At 29.3% G+C, this 23,312-nt stretch overlaps 1 protein-coding gene and 1 long non-coding RNA gene across 3 annotated transcripts in view; both read left to right on the forward strand.

Moving 5' to 3' along the window:
* The first annotated feature begins 775 nt into the window (after positions 1 to 775).
* Positions 776 to 2,199, forward strand: LOC139425887 (uncharacterized). The gene is made up of 2 exons (XR_011636969.1): positions 776 to 1,637; positions 1,680 to 2,199. It is a non-coding gene; the product is annotated as an uncharacterized lncRNA (long non-coding RNA).
* A 6,191-nt stretch (positions 2,200 to 8,390) lies between these two features.
* LOC107450904 (protein eva-1 homolog C) overlaps positions 8,391 to 23,312 on the forward strand; it is a 38,739-nt gene continuing 23,817 nt past the window's right edge. The window contains exon 1 of one of the 2 annotated variants that reach the window (XM_016066843.4): positions 8,391 to 8,716. In XM_016066843.4, the coding sequence (XP_015922329.1) occupies positions 8,626 to 8,716 (91 nt within the window). In that variant the 5' untranslated portion in view covers positions 8,391 to 8,625. The remainder of the gene's footprint in view (positions 8,717 to 23,312) is intronic. The other variant, XM_016066844.4, reaches the window with a different exon arrangement.

Below are 23,312 nucleotides of genomic sequence, written 5' to 3' on the forward strand. Positions count from 1 at the left end.
AACTCAACAAAGAAAGACATCTTGGTAAATTTCATTTACTTCTCCAAGTCATCATTGGTATGTGTAAATGATATAGGTATGGGTAAAATTTTAAAAATATTTTAAGCTAACAGGGTGCGTAGCATTTTTAAAAAGTGCTTCAAGGTGCTTATTTTCGATTTTCGTTTCTTAAAAGCCCTGAAATGTGCTTTTTTCATTGGGAGTTATTAAAAAGTGCTTAATTTTCCCTTTTTCAAAATGAGATTTTCGCTTCGAATTATGCAAGTGCTTAAAAATATTTTTTGAGTGCTTGAAAAGTGCTTAAAAGGTGCTTATTTTTTGTTGAATAATTTGACCACGCACCCTGACTAAGAAGTATTGAGAAAAAGGAAAAAACCTTGTTTAATTTTTTTTCTAATTTTCCGATTTAAAAAAAAATTTTTTTTCTTACTCAAGAAATTTTCCGGAATTTCGACTTGGGCTCACAATTACCCCTGCTTAATGTTCTAGGACTCAATCTTAATGGTTTGAGGAGGTGACTTCAAATAAGCTAATTAATTAGTGCAGGCAATGTTTTCAGTTACAAAATTAGCCACAAAACCGGGATTTCTCTAAATTAACTTAACATTTTATGAACAAATTCGGATTTCTTACTCCCAAAATATAGGGAGTAGAAGCAATCTGGGTATTATGGTCCGCATAGTTTGGTCAGGAGAGCGGTCCAAAGCTTGGACCCCTTAATGTTAATTTTACTTTTTGAGTATTTCGCTAAATCTCGACAACATTTCAAGCATTCGGCATTCTGAAATCCGAATCCATCTAAAAGAAGTATGTTTATTTAGGGAATGTTTTTGTGTCAGGTTTCGTAATTTGAAATATCATCTGCATTGATTAATTAGCATATTTGAAGTCACCCCCTAAAAACATTAAAATTGAGTCCTAGAAAGTGAAGATCTGATCATTAGATCAAAAGCTATTCCGGGTGGTCCATTTATTTTTTAGAACTGTACTTTTAGAAAAAATAATTACTATATAGTTTAATTTAATTTACAAATACAAGTTTAAAAAAGTTGTATTTTTGAAAATACTGTTAATTATGAAAAATGAAAATAGTGCTTTTTTTTTGTTAATGTTTAATTAAAACCTTTTTATTAGAAGATGCCTTCTTATATTTTACTTTTTGCTCAACTAATGTATCTTACTATTCAATGTGTTCATTTAAATTTACTGGATTGAACTATTGGTATCATTTTAGAATATGAATTTTGTTTTAAATACAAATCTCAAAATTTTAACGATTCATGGTTGAAATCGGTGAATCAAGAATACCTGTTTCTCATTGCTATTCATAAATACTTAATAATCTATCTCTATATATATAAAATTCCTTAGAGCATTGAAATTCGAAACGTGTTCTAGTTTTAGATTGGAAATAACTGGACAATCATCATACAATAATATTGAAAATTTTGTAAAAACATGTTAATGTAAAATTCAAACTGTTTAGCAAATCTCTCGTCCTACTTCAGTCCATAATTATATATATATTATAAACCAAAAACATTTATTTGATATTTATATTATTATTATTATTTTTTACATTTCTCACTTAATTTTCCTAAGTAAGGAGGTTCAGTATTATTGTACTTGTATAAATGGTGCAAGATAAGTTACCTTATGTGCAAGATGTAAGTTGTTAGGTGCAAGATAACATAATTGTTTTGTTAACTAAAAATAAATAATGTTCTGTGATTAACTTTTGACTTACTTAATGATAATATTTTCACTTACTGAGTTCAAAAGAAATTCATTAAGTTATTCGATTGTGTTTTCTCTAAATAATCCTATAATCTGCCATATCCTAGTAAATTTAGAGTACAAAATTAATTTTATTAAACACTTCTGAAGAAGCTGTTTAATAATATCATTAATAGTGTTCAAAATACTACCATATCATGTTTGCCCTAAACTGTTTAATTACCACAATACTGGCTACAAAAAGTAATGTCCATACACTGTAACACAAATGTTTCATTGAAACCTGTATAAATTTCCTTGTTACGAACCATGAACTATGCTATTTGTGTTACATTTGTTCTTGACTTCTTGTACTTATAGGATGTTTCTTTTATGTAAGAAGTAACTTTAAAAAGCTTAAATGTTATGCTACTGCTAAAATTTCTTGTCTTCACTTTCTGTCAACTTACCTCTGCAGTGTTATGGATTCTAGAATATGTAATGTTGCACCAAGAAAGGGAAGGTATATATAATAAAACTTAAAAATTATAATTCTTTTAAGAATTTAGAAGAGCCGTGGTGACTCGGGATAGAATCCTCCCCTCTGACTCTGATTCCAATCCCAACGATAGCTGGTCGATAAGAATTCTGCACTGGCTCACACCGACCACAGTGCTGGCGTAATATATCCTCAGTGCAAGCTGGCTAACTGTGAGAAGGTTTCATGATTTCCCTCTTCATGTAACCCAACTACAGGTTAGTTCCCTCAAAAAATCCTTCCCGGAGTCAAATTTCTCCCAATACTTAATCTAAGAATTCCCTTGTCTTCTGGATTGGGTAAGAGATTATTACAACAATAAAGAGATTATTGAAAATATTGCAAAATTTATTCACGACATTTCATTTTTAAAGAGCAGCATTATTAGAACAACTGTTCCAAAATAAGCATCTTTATCATTGCTTTTGGAATGACAGTTTAACTTGTAACCAAATATATTTTAAATTTTTTTTCCTATTAGTTAGAATAAAGCAATGATTACTTTTTTCTATGAAAAATTTTTTTACTATTATTCAAGAGATTTGTGAATAGTTTCTTTAAAAATTTATTATTCCTGCAATACAGTATTGATACTTTTCTGTCTCTAATATAATACTAAAAATGATAGAGAAAAATAGGACATATTTTAAATGATTTATTGACAGAGTGATTGTGAAAAAAAATGTGATTATCAATGTAGATTTATTGGTGTGAATCAATTTATTTAAATCGATTAAAAATTACTTAGTTTTTATCATTCTTAAAAATATTTATGTAGTCTTAACAAATATTCATTGTTAATAGTAAGCAAATCACATAAAAAGTTCTCTTTTGCAAAAAAAAATTTTTTTTTTTATGACTGTAAGGATTAGTAACAGTTTCATCCTTTCCAACAAATCGTTCTTTTCTTTCTCCTCACTGATGCAGAACACATTTTTTACAAATTTTATTTAAAAAAATACAATGATAATTTATTAAAGAATTTTTTTTTAAATAGACACGTGCGAAATTTGAAAGTAACCATTGCTTAGCGTCACCTACATTTCACTGTCACATCTTCTATATCTCTCAGTGCCCGCTCTTCCAAATATCTGTTTTTGAATTTTTTTATTTTTTTTTGGTTTGATTCTTATTCCTTCATTGTTGTTGCACTAGCAGTAAATTAAATCTTTTTCTGGAGTTGGAGTGCGGTAGCAAATCCATACTATGTTATTCTATAAACAGAGATGCCAACTTGCTCTGCTTTGTTTGAAATTACTTTTTAATGATAGCAAAATGTATATTTTAATGTATGATTGTTTTATTATATTTAATTAAAAGTTGTGTTGCCTTCCACTATATATGAATATAATAAAAGTTCATAGAAAATGCCGCTTTGTGATTGTAATCTCGTACGGAACCTTCTAAGAGATTTGCTCTAACTGTGAAGAATTTTTAAAGTTTCAGTTTTTAATTGTTTACCACTTAATAAAATGTTTTGAAAAAAAGTGGAAAAGTTGGTATTTCTGCCTACAAGAGAAATTTTTGAAAAAAGTTGCGTATTTGTGAAGTGTCAGAAATGTCAAAAGCATTTCAGAAATAAAAAAAAAACACTTAATATGTTCCCGTAAACTTAACTGAGCTATTGAGTTAAAATTTCAAGTAGATTAGTTGCTTTTTGAAAGCTAGAATTATCAGCGTATGATTTTTAACATATATTGTTTAGCAAAAAAAAAAATTGTCTTTTATATTTACCCATATGAGGTTATTTATTGTCAAAGTATGATTAGTAAATTAATGACTAAGCAAAACAATATTTTTTTTAAATGTTACTCAAATTATATTATCCTTGCCAAATATTCTAAAATCAAGGAATTGTGCCAGAAATGTACATGTTTGTAAATAGATAGCTGATTTTGTTAGTGAATCATTAACTTTGTTTTAAATCTATATTGCACTTGTTCAAAGAATCATTGTGTTTTAATCATTTAATGTTATACTGGTTACTTGTATATAAAATTGTTTATTTGTTATTGTTGACACATTAAAATGTTATGTACAAAGTAAATTTAATAAAATAGATTGATAGTTATTGTCTGTTTCACTGTTGTTTTTAAAAACTTTCAATTATAAAGTTGTACTCTTGATTTTATTTATGTACATCCATTATGTATGAAAATGGACTCTTTATCTCGTGTCTATAAAAGAACTGGGGAGCTTAATGGATGAGGATGATATGTGACATTTAATTGCACTTTGGTGGCACAGCTGGTTAGAGTAGCAGTTCTGGCTATGGAATCCTAAATGATCAACCGAAGACAATTATTTGTTCATGAACATCCAGTTGTGCATATTTTCTTTTTTAAATAATTCAATGATGATGCAGCTTTTCAAAAATGCAACTTTTACTGTGTTCTCAGATCAGTGAACCCAATAAAAAATATCACCCTGAATAACTTGTGATTTAATGATTGGAATTAAGAAAACCAAATGTACTCTATTGGAATATCATCTTTTTTTTCTCATAAAAAAAGCGTTTTTGTAAATTAATCATAGTACCGATTAATTATCATAAAAGTTTAACGGTTCAAACCACTAATTGGATACTGCAGTGGACTGATTGTAAAGACAAGGTTTCCAGTAGCACTACTTGCTGCGGTCAGTAAGCTGGTGATTGACCACTTTGATAATCCTGCATAGGGACCGAGGGTGCTTGTTGTCGGTATCTGTTAAACTGTTCTACCTTAAACTTCTGAGGATCTGTCCCCTCTGTAGAGGATCAAAATTGCATTATCATGTCTTTGGATCATGCTCCGGGATGTTTCCGAGACCTTCGCTGATAACCCATTGTGCAGCTCTAGTGAGACGTAAATAAAGTACCTACAAACCACTAATTATTATTACTAATTCATCACTGAATCAAAAGTTATTCAGGCATGTATAAATTGATCAGATAGTTTTCATTCACCTCTATTGCATGTAAGAAATTTAAATTTAATATGTTAGATCAAAAGTTATATCGTTATTATTTTTAAAAAAAAAATTAATTTCAATTTGTGTAAAAAGTGAAGGTATGTCTGTAAAAATATGCTGTCGTCATCTATTGTCTGCGATGACACTGCGGTTTTAGCACTGAGCTGTCATTTTGAAGGACTGAATTTCAATCCTCCAGGGCATCTTGAAAAGTCGACCCAGCTTGTTTGGAAATTAAAGACGATCTTGTTCAATGCTGACCACGTTGCCACCTTTAGTCACGAAAAAGTGGAGCCCACAATGGACTGTTGTGGAAATGCTTTACTTTTCTTATAAGTATTGTATAGTATCCATAGCTTTTGACATTGTTAGTCAAATCTGTGCATAAATGATCTAGTTAGTAGTTCCAACATTCAAACAAATTTGTAAATTCTATGCGGTGTTTATGATAAGTCTTAAAAGAACTGGGATTTTGGTATAAAATAAGCAACCTCTATAATTGAAGAAGAAAAAAAGATCTTATTTCTAACATTTGTTAACGATACATCTTGCTTGTTTTAATTTAATATTGAATCTTTTGAATTCGATGTAAAGGAGATGCCGTTTTTATTCACTTTAGTTCTCTATGAGAGTGGTACCCGGTACCCGGGCCGCCCATGAAACATTAAAATATTTACTGTGATGTATTTCTCTTTGCTTATTGCGACTTTCCATGGAAGAGAGGTTAAGTTGACACAAAGCGTTCAAAACAAAAAAGTGCAATTTTTATTCGATTACTTTCAAATTTTAGCAAAATATTGGTAGCATTGAAAGAAGTCTATGTACAAAGTTTTTTCAAAAAAATAATAATTAGTTTTAAAGTTATAGCTAAAAGTATGGTTTTTAAATGCTGGTAATTAAAAAGTTTCTTGCAAATAAATTAAAATTTTTTAATTAAATTTTAACCAAAGTGCTTTGTTTATAGACAGTTAAATAAATGTAAGTAGTTATATTAACCGTATTATAATATAACGCAGCTAGGCATTAACTTTTCATTTTGTCACCAAAGATTTCTTAAAAAAAACATGCTTCAGTTATGTTTGTTCAATTATTAAAAAAACTAAATTAAGATATTATATTTTATAACCGTCGTTGAACAGCGGAGCGAATTTTCAGTTTACGACATCCAATGCTCAACTCCGTAATTTTGAACCCAATCCAGAAGATAGGGGAACTCCTAGATCAAGTATTGGGAGAAATTTGCCTTCGTAGAGGACTTTTTGTTGGAACTAACCCGCATTTGCATTACATGGAGAGGAAAACCACTAAAACCTCCCACGGATAGCCTCACGGTAAGGGGACTCTAACTCATAATCCATTTATCAACGAGGCTATTTTACTTCAGCACTGTGGTCGGTGCGAGCCGGGTGCGGAATTCGAATCAATCAGCCATCGCGGGGATTCGAACCCCGCTCAACTCATTGGTAGGCAAACGCTCTATTCCCTGAGCCACCACGGCTCTAAATTAAGATATTGATTTAATTAAATGCATTTAGAATTAAACAAGGCACCTCGAAGAGTATCTAAAAATATTTTAATGGCAACAAAACAAAAATTGGTGCGTAAAGAATTTTTTCATGTTGTGAGAACCTTGAAAAATTCCATTATGAGAAAAAGCAACTTTGTCAACCGGAACTACATATTGATGTATGAACCTTTACAAATTTATGATCTTATAACTCGGAAAGAAAAACTAATTTAAACACGATTTGTTGCCTATTACTAAGCAAAGTGTGAATTTTTTTACTATCTCAAATAATGAAGTTTTAAAAGTATTTTTTTCATTTTGAACTTCTAGTGCTCCTAAACCGGGTACGGCGATCTATTGAATTCAAAATTTTAGGGATGTGCAGTATTGTGTGTATCCCTTTCGTACGCAGACGTTGAATACATAACTCTTGACTCTCGCTTTCTGCACAATTAATTGAAAATATTCTATATTAATTTAATCTGAAAATTAATTAATGAGTTCAAACGTTTAAGTTGAAGACATTAACGTATAGCTGTTTCGGTTTTAAAAACAAGTACTATCATCAATTCAAAAGCACAAATTGTAAAAAAAAAAACATCTTTTATTTTTCCTTTGCTTATCTTTAATTTTTCTATCCTAACTTCTTGAAAAAGTATTTTAGGGGAAATGAAAACCATTTGTATATTGAGCAATTGGTACAGGGGGTGATAATTTTTTTGATCTATTATGCTTGGATTTTTCCAATAGCAAATTGAGTTAGTCATTTTTTAGGGGATAGCTTATAAATATGTTACTTAATCAGTGCTAACAATAAAGTAAGTTATGAAACCTCACATAAAAATTTATTTTCTCTAAAAAGATTATTGTTATTGAAAACTTAAATGCGACAATACAATATTTTATTAAATCAGAAATAAAAAATTAAATTTAACGTTTTAAGTCAAGGATTAAAAAAGAAAATGATTTAAACAGAATATTTTGAATCACTATTTAGTTTTCTAATTTTAGGTGAACCTGGTTATAAGGTTTCATTTTCGAGCGATTTTTTTTCGAAGAAAAAAAAAATTAAGTATCCAAAACAGGGACTTATATCATTCGTGGTATATCTTTCTTTTTAGAAAAAAAATTATGTTGAAAATTAAAAAAAAATTTTTTTTACGAATTTCCGAATTTTAAACATTTTTTAGAACTTCAAGATTAAGTATATTTTATTTTTAAACATTTCCATTGATAAAACCGGTAAATATACTGAATTCGATTTAAATAATATGAAATGATCTATTAGACATCGATCGCGATTTTTGTTTTACTAGATAATCTTGTTTATTTAAAAAATGCTCTAATTAACTGCAAACTCCAGCTTTTCATATAATTTTTTATGTATTGGTTCAATTCAGGAAATGTGAAGAGCCTGATGTAGAACTTGAGAAATTGTAAGAACTTATTCGTGCGTACCAGTTAAATCCTATCACTGGCAGCAATACATTTTCGGGAATTCCGTTACACACAAGTTTTTGACTTTACTAATATACCAGTTGATAAAGGGAAGTCAATATCTTAAACATTACTATCAACCATATTTTATATCACCCCAATAAATCAACAAGATTCGACTAAAATGAACCTTTCGACTAAACCTTTTCGACGAACCTTTTCGACTAAAATGAATGTTGCTTAGTTTATCGAAACTTATAAAGATAAATCGTTTTCTTTATCAAATTGAAAAGCTGTAGGGAAGGGAGAATGAAGTAGGGAAATTGGCTTATTGGCGACAATTGGCTTTCCTCTTCTCTTCAATGAACACACACGTGTTTTCTTCTTCATTCCATTCAAAATGATCTCTTGCTCCTGATGCAGATCGGGAGAAAAATATGTTGTTATTCGACTGTGATCCATAAATATTTAAAATATGTATTCAAGTAGTGAAGTTGCGAATAAGTTTATTTTATTTTTCGTATTTTTCTGTGTCGTTAGACTTTCTTTTTCTTCAGATGATTTCAGTAAGTAATTTTTCCTTTCAATTAAAAATCTATAAACGGAATCGTTATTGCAAATTTTAAAATTAATTATCAGTTTGATATTGATTTTTCTTTTTCTTAAACTTAGTTTTTAGATCTATATATACTTGTAAATTTTATTTAATTGTAAAGATGCTTGTTTTACATACGTACTTACCATATATTTCTAACATTGGTGTAAACAAATAAAATTATGTTCTTGTATGTAATCAACCTTATTCATCAAACGTTGATCAACATATGAAAGATATACATTATTATTATTACGCGTTTTGAATGTAATAAAATGTAACACCTAAAAATAACATTTATTTTGTACATGAGCTTATGTTATTTTAAACTAAGTAACTATAAATACAAAGTTTGAATTTGATTATTATGAAAAAATCAGAGAAAACATCTTGAAAAAAAAAACGAAAGAGAAAATTATTATGTATGTACAATTATAATTTTTCGAAATTTCGCAGCATTTTACGAAAATTTGTTTTTCATATTTAAAGCCACAGCGAACCATATGCTTTGCTGTTTCATTCTTGGCTTTACGATTTTAATTTTATTTTGAATTATTTTAACCACCATTATATATGAATAAATTAAACATGTATAAATATAAATGCTTGATAATTGTAAATTGGTGTACTTAAATACAAAATATTTTTGCCAGTAATCGATTTTTCTATTCTCATTTCACTATCACTGAAAAAAATTTTCCCCCAACTAAAATATGCCTAGTTTCGAAATAGCAGCTGTAAAAGTGAAATCGAAACAGTTTAGAAAAAACAATTTGTGCTGCAAGAACGGTTTTCATTAAACATACCCTTACCAATCAGTTATAAATGCAGTGTATTCCGTATAGATCAGGGGTGGCCAAGTTCTTTATAGTCGAGCCATTTTTCAAAATTCGAAATTTTTCGAGAGCCGTAATTAAAACCGTAATTAAAAGTTATACACAAAAAAGGTATAAGTTTTTTTTACAGAAATTATTGAAAACATAATTAAAAGTACAAAATATGTGTATTGAATTTAAATATTAAAAATTAAACACATTTATTTTACTTCTCCTGATAATTCTTTAAAATTCGACAAGCAGCCTTTTTTAATTCCGGATACTTCGATTCTGGTACAAATTTCTAAAATTCAGTAATCGATGTTGATATTTTAATTGTAGAGCTTGATCTTTTTGCATCTCTATTAATTCTAATTCTCCAGATGCTTTTTGGGTCATAATTATATTGGAAATGGAAAACTCACCTTGAATTATGATTTTCAAGTGGATTCAGAAGAAAATCAAGAGACGATTTAAAATATTTCAAGTCTTGAAATCTATTTTGGAACTCCGTCAATATTCCTTCTAGCTTTTTTATATTCTCGTTGAGTTTTTCTTGTTTAATATTGGAACAAATTTTTTTAATTCGAGGAAAATGACAAAATGTTTTATTTTTAAAGAACTTTTGAAAAATTGTAATTTAGTTTTAAAATTACATATACACTGAGAGAAGTCAGAATTTTATCTTTCCCCTGCAGTTGTAAATTCAGTGTATGACAGTAATATTTGTCGTCAGTAATTTAAAAGACATTTTGAAGCACATACGGAACGATAATAATTTGATTTTTTAAAATATAATAGCACAAAATTCAAATGGAACTCGGGCGCATTTATCGAGAGCCACAAATAATCCGTCAAAGAGTCGCATGTGGCTCGCGAGCCGCAATTTGGCCACCCCTGGTATAGATTGTCCTTATATGTTTTTAGAATTTTTGTAAAAAATGAGGGGAAAACGTGCACAAATTGATATTTAGGCGAGTGTAAACGTTATAAAAATCTCGCGAATCATCAAGGAGAGAGGCACGAATAAAGTTATCCCAAACCTGAATGACTGCTAGAGGAAACTATGAGAAGGACAATTATTCGATACACGTTCAAGTTTCAATCGGAAATCAAATTGGTTTTAATGACTTAAATCCCTTTTTCCTCAATAGTGATTTATTCGATTTCAATAGCGTTTTTGTTTTTCTTCGCTAAAATATAAATTTGCGATAATTTATATATCAATACAATAAATGCTATTATTGTTTTATTACAGAATGAATTTTTTCAGTCAATGATCCAGGTTTTCATAGGTTTTTTTTTTTTTTTTTATAAAATTGTTCAAAGCAAATGATTGTCTCATCAAATTATTAATTTAAAATTTCTTTTTTTTTTCTTTTTGCAATTCACCTTTCTAGAGTTCAGGAAGGAAGTATTAAAATCTTTCATTTATTCAAAGATGTTTAAATGTTGTTACATCGAAAAAATTATTATTTATTTTTCATTATTTTAAAAATATCTTGTACTGACGACAAACTATCAAAATGCTTCATTATAAACTCATAAATTTCGTAATACGATTGTTGAGGCAATATTTCTATTTTTAAATTTAAATAAAATATAATTCAAAATAAATTATTGCAAAAGCATAATAATAGACCGAGGTTTATGATTTTGAGGATGTCGAGGGCAGGCTGACCAGGGGTCTGTTTAGAAGAAATTTGGGTCCGTTAACGGACCCTTCGCAAAATATCTTTTCATAAAAACGGACCCTTCACAAAATATTTTAACTTAAAAACGGACCCTTCACAAAATGATTTTTCTTTTAATCGGACCCTTCACAAATTTGTTTATGTTCATTATAATTTTGTTAATCGAATAAACCCTTTCCAGGGTAGAAAACAAGAAAGATGGATATAAACGAATTAAGTTTTGTCTTCGGCAGACGATTCTTTCATTATTCGTCTGAAATGAATATTCTGCGTTCAGCAGTATAGGCCAAATATTTGTAGGCCAAATACCAAATATTTGTATGTTGCATCGCTAATTTAGAAACAGCAATTGTTGTTTATTTTTTAAAATTTAATTTTTTTAATTATAATTTTACAGTATTGCATGAGCATAATCTCGTATGTCTTTACAATTCAAAAACTCCTTGAAAAAGTTTTTTTTGCAATAACGGACCCTATTTGCACAAATTCATAAAAGCGGACCCTGGTTGAAAGAATGTGAGTAATTTTTTCACAATTTCACGTAAAACGGACCTTTCACAAAATGTCTGGACAGACCCCTGCTGACCCTTTGACACCCCAGTGGTTTTAATTAAATACTCTTTTAACTGATAATCAAACTTCAGTGCACTGCTAATCATTAACTTGGTCATACTTAACAAACACCTAGTGCCCGCAAAATGACCCATATAGAATTTAATGAAATCGGTTACATTTACAAACAAAATAAAATAGAAATGCACAGTTCGCTGCGTTTTGTTTAGGAAACCAACTATTTATCCACACGATGTCAAATTTAGTTATAAAGTTTACAAATTGATTGTATTGCTGGAAAATAGTAAAAAAAACATTGTTTTCGGCAGCATGTCAGATCATCCAAGCTGAAATATTTATAGGGACTTCGTTAATTTTGCCCTCCGACTGCACCGAAGAGTGGTCATTTTGAAAACTTTATTTTACAGTCGTTCTCAAATAGTAACGCTCAGAGGCCCCCTGCCGTCAGAATATAATCGTGGTAATTTTTCGTGGTTTCCCTCTCCATGTAACACAAATGCGGGTTTGTTCCATCAAAAAGTCCTCCACGAAGGTAAATTTCTCCCAATGCTTGATTTAGGAGTTTCTTTGTTTTCTGAATTGGATTCAAAGTTACAAGGCAACGGAGTTGAACAGTGGTAGTTGTAAACTCAGAATTCAGTCGGTTGTTCAATGACGGTTATAAAATAGTAGTGCTTTTGGCTCAAACCGGCCACAGTGCTGACATAAAATATCCCCAGTGGTAGAAATATCATAGGTTAAAAACCCCCTTGCCCCCAGGCTTTTCGTGGTTTTCTCGCCATCTAACACAAATGTCGGTTAGTTCCATCAAAAAGTCCCCTCCACGATAGCTAGTTTGTCCCAATTTTTAAACTAGGAGTTCCCTTGTCTTCTGGGTTGTGTTCAAAATTACAAGGCTACGCAGTTGAATATTGATAGCCGTAAACTCAGAATTGGGTCAGCTGTTCAACGCCGGAAATAAAATAAAGTAGTAGCGTTATCTGTTGATGAACCTTGAAACTAATTTTGAGGCTTGGTGAAAATAAACAATCTAGTTTCCTAAGCATAACTGCACTTTTCTTTTTCTTGCAGTTTTTTAATCATCGGTCATTTGGGGTAAATTCGGTTTTATAAACAATTTTCCACGACATGACTTAAGCTAGATTATAAAGCCGATGTACACGCACAATAATACGCAAAAAAATTAGTTAAGTTTGCTTCAGTTCTATAAGTGAAACTACTATTCAAGTTCAATCAACTTAGAGAATCTATACTTTATCTAATAAAAAACAACCCTCCGTCTCTGAGAATTCATTGGAAATTATCAAAATCGATGCTGTAGGTGCATTTGTTGAACGATGATGGAAGGCGAAGATAAAAATGAGTGGGAAAAAGGTTCACAAATATAGACCATTTATTATCATCTAAGATATAATGATTAATGTATAGTTTAACGAAGACAGAGACTCTGTTATTAATGCTCATTTTCAAATTAAAGATTTGTGGGATCTCAAGTCGTACTGATTAGAAAAATATTACTTCTTTCTCTGTTAAAAAATCGTCATCGCCCCGCCACTTTTTTGTGTTATCTACTTTACATTACATTTTGTTTTTCTGCACAAAAACAATCACTTTTAGGAACTTAAAATTACGAAAGTTTATAGAAAAATGTACAGGAGGTATGATGAAATTTTAAAAAAAACAAGAAAACATTTGGTAATTATTAGCTTATAGACAAAAAAAAAATACCGTGCGGGCCACTCTACAGAAAACAGAGATGCTACGACAATGTTGAATTTTGACTTTCTGAAAGGGACGCATTTGTTTATGAACTTAAAACGATTTTATTTCATGATTACTTTTTGTTCAAAATTATTACGATTTTACCGTATATTCCGGCGTATAACGCGCACTTTTAATGCAAAAAATAACATTGGAATTTACGGGTGCGCTGTATACGCCGAATATAAAAAATTATAGACTAAAAAAATTTAAATATAGAAAAATACTCTTATTTTAAAGAAATAACATACCTATATACTTTATTGATTTTCGTTATTACATAAATAGTTCATTATATTCGTCTTCCGCTATTTCTTCAGGCATGTCATTACAATCTGTTTCGTCTTCATCATCTGTGTCACCCTCATCCATGAATAAACAGTCATCTTCTGATCCGTCCAGATTATTTGAAATACTGCATTTTTTGAATGATTTTCTAACCATCTCAGGCTTAATTTCATCCCATGCTTTTAATATCCATTCACACACTGTTTCCAAACTTGCATGACGCATATGTCCTCCTTTCGTAAAGGTTTTCTCGCCCTCCAACATCCAAGTGTTTCACTGTTTTTTTAAATTGGCTTTAAGAGCAGAAGTCCAATGGCTGAACTAATGGTGTCAATCTGCCCGTAATAACTGCCACATCGGTGTTACATTCTTTCAACATTTTTTTTTTTTGCATTATCTGTAAGGTGGGACCTAAACATGTCCCACACTAAAAGTCTTTCTGGTTTTCTATAGATACTAGACGAGATATTGCACATGCACAATCCAAATTTTCATGCGCGTTATACGAAGAGTATATCTTAAAATTTAAAAAAAGTTATTAGAAATTACGGGTGCGCGTTATACGTCGGGGCGCGTTATGCGCCGGAATATACGGTAAGTTCTTTTTTCTCAAATTTTTTCTTAGCGTTACATTTTGTTTTGCTGTACAAAGACTATAAGACTTATAAAACTTGAAATCACGTAGTAGTATAACAAAACTGTACTAGTGAATATTGAAATTTAAGATACTGAAAAAGCCAGTTTTGTTTTTAAACTTAATGTTAGGTTTTTTTTTCCCTTCGGAATTCTAATTTCTTCGAAAGTTATTGAAATTTTGAATGCTTTTTTCGTGAATTTTTTCTTTAGCTTTTTTGCTTTAAATATTGATTATTTAAATTTTTTTTTAATCTATTATTAAGATTATTTTATTGATTATTTGCTTTAAGTATTAATATTAATTTGTTGTGGAAAAATTGTATTTCTCTCTAAACATCTTAATTTTATAATCTCGCGTTTGAAAAAAAACGAAGGAGAGAGATCAGATGTTGCCCCATATAAATCTTAAAATTTATATTAAAAGTTTTAAAAATAGAAAAACTTAATGCAAGAGAGATAAAAACCAGCTCCTATATGGAAGAAAAAATCTACTCTCTGAATACCTTTTGATCTTACGATCTGGTCTTTGGGTACTGGCAAAAAAAAAAAAAAAAAAAAAAAAANTCAAAAAAAAAAAAAAAAAAAAAAAAAAAATGGCACCAGTGGCATTGATATTGTACAAAACTTTTATTTTATAGATTTTAAGTCGTATTTACTATTTATTTTAAGGCAACTTTAGTAGCTCCTAAATTTAAATGTTAAAAAAAAAAGCTTAGGTACAGCAAAAGTGCTGATCCAGTGGCGCAATCAGATAACGCATGTATATACAAAAAGATAATTTTTTGTTTAAGTTATAAGTTTAAGATTTAACCAGTATCATTAGAAACGATCAGTTATTAAATATAGCTTTAAAACAGGATCCCCTAAATAATTTTTAAAAAAAATTGCTATTCAGAATTATTTAATAATTAATCCTGTGCCAGTCAGCCCAGCTCGCCTGACTTTCATCCTCAAAATATATATTTTAAAAAATTCGTCAAAATTTCAATATTTAGAGTTTAGTGACTTCATTTTTGCAGGAAAATTTGATAAATGTTCAATTTGTATTGTTAATTTTTTTGTTGTTTTGTTCAGAAGAGCAAAACATTTTTTATTTACCATAACAAAATCACATTCATCTGATATCAGTAGATAAAATCAGTAAATGGGTTGCCTAGGAATGTGCGCACTTGTTGCTTCGGTTTTAAAAGATCGTTCTCAGATATTACGGAAAAATGGATTTCTGGATGGAGAATTTATTTTTATTTTTTCGAAACACATCTTTACAAACTGTTGTGAAACAGTTCGTAATCTGACATAATATTATTGTACTTAATGTAACCAATCAATATTCTAGTCAACTTCACTTTTAAACAATAAGCGAGTTTAGTTTAGTTTTTATTTATTTAAGATTTATTTAAATAATGTAGCGATTATAATTACAAATAATAATAATATAATTAAATTATATATAATATAATTGTAATTATAATTTATGTATTGATGAAAATATAAATTAATACAATTACAATATGCAAATGGATTGCTTAATGAGGAATATGTAGTAGATGCACACTTGTTGCTTCAGTTAAAAGATCATTCTCAGACATTACGGAAATCTGGACTTGTGGAAGTAGATTCATTTTTTTCAAAATACATATTTACGAACTGTTGTGAAACATTTCGTAATCTAGCGTAATATTATTATACTTACGTAATGTAACGCAACATTAGTCATCTTCATATTTAAATAATAAGTCGAATCTAGTTTTCATTTATTTAGGATTTATTTAAATAATAATACAATTATTATTGATAAAATCATAAGTAATTTAAATATTGTATTTATTATATTTCATTTTGATTTTCTTTTGTTTGTAGATTCATCTCTATTTAAAATGTACTTACGTGTGGCGTAGCTACCACTATAAATATTAAATACCAATTGACTGGTATATAAGAGATGTTAACTTGATTCAGTCTAGAGGTACCTTTTTGATTGACGAAGGTTGACACGGTCGATAATTAAATCCCATTAATGGTGACCCCAGTAGCGTAGCGAGGGGTGGGCAAGGGGGGGGGGGCATCATGCCCCGGGCGCTACACACAAAGGGGCGCGAAATGATCCGCAAAACAAAAAATTGCTGAGTAATTTTTTTTTTATTATAATTGATTTCCGGAAAATATATTTTAAATTTAGTGCCAGTGTAATATAATAAATGTTAATTCATAAATATTATTCATAATATTTAATTCATAATGTCACTTTAATAGTCTAAATCAAACTGTAATAATATATTCATAATAGAAATGGCACGTCTTTTCTACTGGCAGACCTGTGTCTGTCAGCACTTCCTTATGGCATCTACGCTGTGTGGTTACATAAATTATCTCATAATATGTTATAATAAATATTTGCAGTGCACAAAGTACAAACATTCTTTCTTTCAGACCACTATTTATTTTTATTTGTATAAGCGCATTGTAGCTTACGCATGTTATTTTTAAACGATAACAATAACACTCTAAGGTAACTTATATGTACAGTCACGGAAAAAAAAGTGTCCGGAAAATAACAACTAAAGGATCGTCTATTTTTTAATATAGATACTTCTCAGACACACAACAAATACAGCGTTTTGTCGTTTCTAAGAAAGGACACAAACAACGCCGTATTTGTTGTGTGCCTGAGAATTATGTGTTCCGGATAATACTTTCTACTACTCCGGACATACTTTCCGGATACTTTTTTCCATGACTTTACATATCCGTGACATTTGAGACAGGTTGTGGAAGCCCGCAACAAATTAGTGAAATACCCAAAATAGTAACTTTTAAGTTACTTTGGGCGTGTATTTTTCAGTTTTGCGTCCTTGTCATCGCGCTCTGCTTAGAATAAAAATTAAATGTTATTAAATGCTATATATAAGTTTAATGTCAGCATAAATTATATTGTATATTTCACTATGTTACTACCTTTCAAGTTTAAGGCATTCTTGGTAAGTAATAAATTAAATAAGATTACTTACTACATCTACTAGACGATTCTATTATTAAGTGAATAGAGTATGAAAAAATTTGTTAACAGAAAAATTTGTTGTTCTCATATTTGTCACCACAGATTCAAAATGAATTCATTCATCTTCTGGCATCTACAGTTCGAAATCAACTAATAAACGATATCAAAAGAAATAAATATTATGGACTTTTGTTTGATTCAACTCCTGATATCTCTCATCGAGAACAAATGTCCCAAGTCGCTAGGTATGTAGATGCTGATTTTATCAATAAAAAAGTTTCCATCAAAGAATCTTTTTTGAGTTTTATTGAAATACATGCTAAAGATGCAGCCTCGATCGAAAATACAATTTTAGAGAAATTAAATTACGATGAAATTTCATTAACAAACTGCAGATCACAATGTTACGATAATGCTGCCGTGATGGCAGGTCACACATCTGAAACGCGATGGAGCGCCAGAATACAAGCGGTTATCGTTATCATCTATGGGCTAGAGAATATAAAAGAACTAATAGAAAAATTAGCAGAGCACACTACCACTACAAGTGACAACAGAAGTGAAGCTACAATTCTGTTGCAAAATATACTAACCTTTAGTTTTATAACTTTAGTTCATTTCTGGTATGAAATCTTAAGAAGGATTGATCGTGTGCAGCTCAGATTACAAGATCCTAGAATGAATTTTAGAGAAGTGTTCCATGATCTTGAATCATTAGCGACTGAACTAGCCGAAATTTGAGACAAGCTCTGTAAAGAGGCAATAGAAAAAGCAGAGTCTCTTTGTGAAAAATGGGATATGGATACAACAATACGTGCCTGGAGAATTGGCTATGGTGGTCTTTCCGCAGAAAGTGAAATTTCTCGCGTTATGAAAAGCACTCTTGATCGTCTCCAACAAGAAATGTGTACACGATTAAGTGACCTTAATTTCAAATTTGGATTTCTACTAGACGTTGAAAATTTATTAAACAAGGATAATGTTGATAACGACCTTGAAAAAAAATTTTAAAAATCTGGGTGAATTTTATAATACAGATTTCAATGTAATAGAACTTTTTATCAAAATATGTGACAGCAAAATGTTACTCCGCAGTAGAAAAGAAATTAAACCTAAAACTCCATTAGAATTTCTTACTTTTATAATCAATCTCGAATGGAGAAGATGTTTTTCCAAATCTGAGAGCGGCATTTCAAATACTCCTGACTATCTCAGTATCAATTGCTAGCTGCGAACGTTCATTCAGCAAATTAAAATTAATTTTGACAGATCGCCTAAGTGACCTAGCATTTTTAAGTGTGGAAAGAGAAAAATTTTAAATGATCAATTTTGATGATATTATTGATACATTTGCTTCATCAAAAGCACGGAAAATTTAGACATAGTAATTAGTTTTATTAATGTATTATAATCATATGATTATTAAATATATGTATCTCCTTAGAGATAATAAATATTTACTTTTTTATTGTTTTAAAACTCCGTGTTTTTAAAATATTTCTTTATAAATATGTAAAATAAATAATAGGTATCTTTTGAACTAATTCTAGATGATCATATACATTTCAAAATCTAGTCTTGTTCTCTCAAGTCTATGACTTTATTTATTTTGCTTTATTTATTTATTAATTTGCGAGTATATATTACATATAATATTATTCGGGTATCTTATATCTTATTAATTATATCATATAATATCTTATTAATTTGCGGGTTTTCGAATGGGGGGGGGGGCGCTAAAAGGGTATTGTGCCCCGGGCGCGAGTTAAGCTCGCTACGCCACTGGGTGACCCGGACGTGATATAAACTTTGAAGGGATTTAATTATCGACCATGTCAACATTCATCTATTCTAAAGGTACCTCTAGATTGAACTGTAACTATTAAGATATTTCAGAGTTCCTAACCTAAAAAGGTTATCTACTCTTTCATCGAGATTAGATTGAATAAAGTTAACATGTCTTATATACTAGTGAATTTGTATTTAATACTTATAGTGGTAGTTACGCTACATATGCACCATTGCGAAACTTAATCTGGAGCATTAATCTGACAGAGTGAATCAAAACGGTGTATATAGCCGATAATAAACATTCTTTAACTTTTATTTGTTTAAAAATTATTTAAATAATTAATATATTTCATTTAGATATTGTTTTCGTTCTATTTTGTTTTGATTCTTTTAATTCATTATTTGATTTTATTCTAATTCCGTTGATAAAAGAAACATAATTATCTTCACTGACTTTTTGACTAATTTGCAATGATGAGATACCAAAAATCTTTGCAGTTATTTAACGCATGAAAGGTTATCTTCCCTAAGATGTGCTAATAAATGGTTATTAATAGCTAAAAAATTTAGACACTGTATTCTGGATTGATACTTATAGGGTACAAATAAAAAAAAATAACTTCTTTCTGCTGGAACAATACAATTTTAATGCACACAGATTATTTTGCCTTTAAAATTTATTTTTTGCCAAGCATCTATAAGAAATAAAAATATTAAACTCAGTTTTAAATACACACAATGAAAAAATTTTCTGCATAAATTTAACGATTCAATGATATTTTATATTTGGCCTAAATATTACTCAAAATAAAAATGATTTATTTACACCATAACCTATAAGAAAAGAAATTTCGATTTTAGAACACCAATTGATGTAATTATAGTTAAATTTCATAGTCAGTGATAGTAAATGAATGTGGATGACGAGTGATTAACACTTAAGTAGATAAAGAAACGAGAGTAGATTAAGGATAATTAACAGTTCCAAAAATAAATTATTTATTCAGTTATTTCAATTGTTCTCTAATTATTCCTTTGTTTTAATGATTCCTTTATTAATTTTTTTTATCTTCTTAACTAGCTAATTAACTGATTTTTCTTATTCATTTTTGTCTACCAATTTGTTTACCAATTTTTAAAACCAGGAAAATAATTATACTCTCGTTGACATTTTTACGTGATTGTATTTGCTAACATTTTATTGATATAATAGTGAAATATAATATAGTAGATGCATTGTGTTAAATGGTTTTATAATCAAATTATTTGTTATAAAATATGAAAAAAAAATTTCACTCATTAAATTGCATTGCTTATTTATTACTTGACAAATTCCCCCTTTTTTTGCATTTATCAACCTAAATAAAATTTCTTGTCAAAATGAACAAATTTATGTAATTAATAATATATTAAAATGTTTATAACCTCAATAATTGGTCTCCAATACAAAGAATTTTTTTTTATTACTTTTAATATAGACATAAACTATATCGTCACAAAACACCACACTGTTACGAATTTTAGTTCTCAAACTTTTCTTGAAAATACATTCTCGTGTACAAGGAGTTGAACCTGATTTATATAAATTACATTATTATTTCTATCAAATCATTCACATATTTGATATTTTTGTAATTATTATTTTGATATTGATATCCAATCATTCATATAATTTCATATTTTTATGGTTTTTATATTTGCTTAAAATCATGGATGTAATTTCATATTTTTATAATTTCTCTTTTGATGAAGGTAGCAATATCCAATCATTCATATCATTTGATTTTTGTTATATAACTACTCTTTTGATATTGATATCTAATCATTATATTTTATAAGATATCTAATCATTATAGTTTATAATTATTGTTTAAATAAGTGTTTACAGTCATTCATATAATTTTCTACTTTTATAATTGCTGGTCAAAATATAGCATCCAGAAGTAAAATTTAATATCACTGATAAGTGTAGAAATTTTCAAAATGAACAATTATAAAATGCACAAAAATATGGTAGGACGCATTAAAGGCAACTGTGAATTTTTAAAAAAAATTATTTTTACAGTTTTTAAATAATTTTTCGAAATTAATATTTAACCAAACAATAGTAAGGATACTATTTTCAAACAAATATGAATATTTTTCAGAAAAAAAAAGTATAGAAATGTATTTTTCAACACTTCAAGCTGCAAACACAAAAATAGAGCCGAAAGAAAAAGGGCAAGGGGGAGGCGGAATCTTCTAATCTAACAACAGAGTCATTCTTTGTTCTTTTTTTCACTAAAAATATAAGAAAAGCTAAATAATGTATCTTTTGAAGCGATTCTAGAGAAGGGGCCCCAAATCGAAGAGGTCTAATGGTAGGAATTTATTTTTCAGAAGGATGCTGGGGCCCCATGCGGTAATGTATACATTTCAGTCAACTAAAGCCAGGGCGCCGACATCTGTTTCATCCCATATTAAACTCAGCACGACTCTTGGGAATTTGTCAGATGGTTGTTATCGTTCGTTGTCTGATCCAGAAATCACGAGAAAGCTTCAGAAAATTGATCTCTAAACTCAAACGTTATTCGAATATTTTTAAATTCGGGGTTAGTTTCCTAGCCCCATTTTGTCATTGAAATACTTATAGAATATGAACTAGTTGGTAAAATTAAAAACCATTCCATAGGCTTTGAAAACGTGCTTGTTATGTATATATGCAGTGCATATATATATATGCAGTGCTGATACTTTTAAATGAAAACTGACGCAGGAAAAATATTTTTAAATCAACAGATAAAATATTGAAATCAGTTTAAGAAACTCAGTCACTAATTTATAGTTTCTATTGTGTATCCGACTTCCTAGTCCTGCAAACCGAAAATTTAATTAAAGGAATGTAACTAATAATAAGACATAGATCATTTTACGGGTTTTACACATTTTTATTTTAGTTATTTATTAATTATTACTATTATTTCATTTATTTATTTATGTATTTCCCCATTTGACATTATTTGAGTATAAATTTTTAATAAACTCTTAAACTAGATATTAGTTTTTCTCACAATATAAAAACGGGAAAATACTAAACCTTATTTTTATTTTATTTAATGAGAAATCTTAGAACGTACTTCAACATTTGTTTATGGTTTCAAGCATGGGTGAAAGCCCTTATATAGCAAGACGGAAAAGAGAAAAACCTGGTACGTAAAACATTTCATTCCAGCATTTTTTTCGAAAAAAATGAAATATATGTAACTATCAAGATTTCTCTTATAATTCTGGCATATATATAAAATTGCTTCTTTTCCAAGATAAAGTAGATATTGTTGAAAAATTTAAAAAAAGAATAAGTAAACTCCTCCCCAAAACTAGCTATAACTGAAATGGTTTTACTACCAGCCTTTCCTCTTTTCCGTCTCGCTTTCACCCCTGCTTAGTAACTTTACAGTTAAGACACCAAAGCTGCCACTTTTCACAATTCGATAAAGATGGTTTTTAAACGTATCTAATAGAAACTAAATATTCATGTTCTCTAAAGCATTCACATTTTGTCTTGGAATATTTTTTTTAAAACTAAAGAGATAACCGTTATCAAAATATATCAACGTAAATAAGATGCAGAATCCCCAATTTTTTTTTTTTTTTTGGAAAGGCATTTTTTGCACCATAAAAGTATAGCGTTTATGCAACGTCAACTTGAAATGGTTAACAAAAAGATGATTTCAGAAATAAATATAGATACAGAAATGCCAACTTGTTCCGGACTGCGAATAAATATTTTCGAGTGGTAGTTGTTCAATTTATTATATTTATTATATTTAATTTATTATATCCATTCTAAACCCTGAATTTATTATTTCAGGGTTTATATGCTCAGCATTATATTTCCAAATAATTCAATAATTCAAAGGCTTGTGTGATAGGTCACTTTGTTACAGTGGAACCGTGTGGACCTTTTAATAATTTGGCAAACTTAGACAAAAATCTGCAAATTTTAGTTTGCAATTCTCTACTGTTTTTTTT

The sequence above is a fragment of the Parasteatoda tepidariorum genome, chromosome 1 (assembly GCF_043381705.1).
Source record: "Parasteatoda tepidariorum isolate YZ-2023 chromosome 1, CAS_Ptep_4.0, whole genome shotgun sequence".
NCBI classification, from domain to species: Eukaryota; Metazoa; Arthropoda; class Arachnida; order Araneae; family Theridiidae; genus Parasteatoda; species Parasteatoda tepidariorum.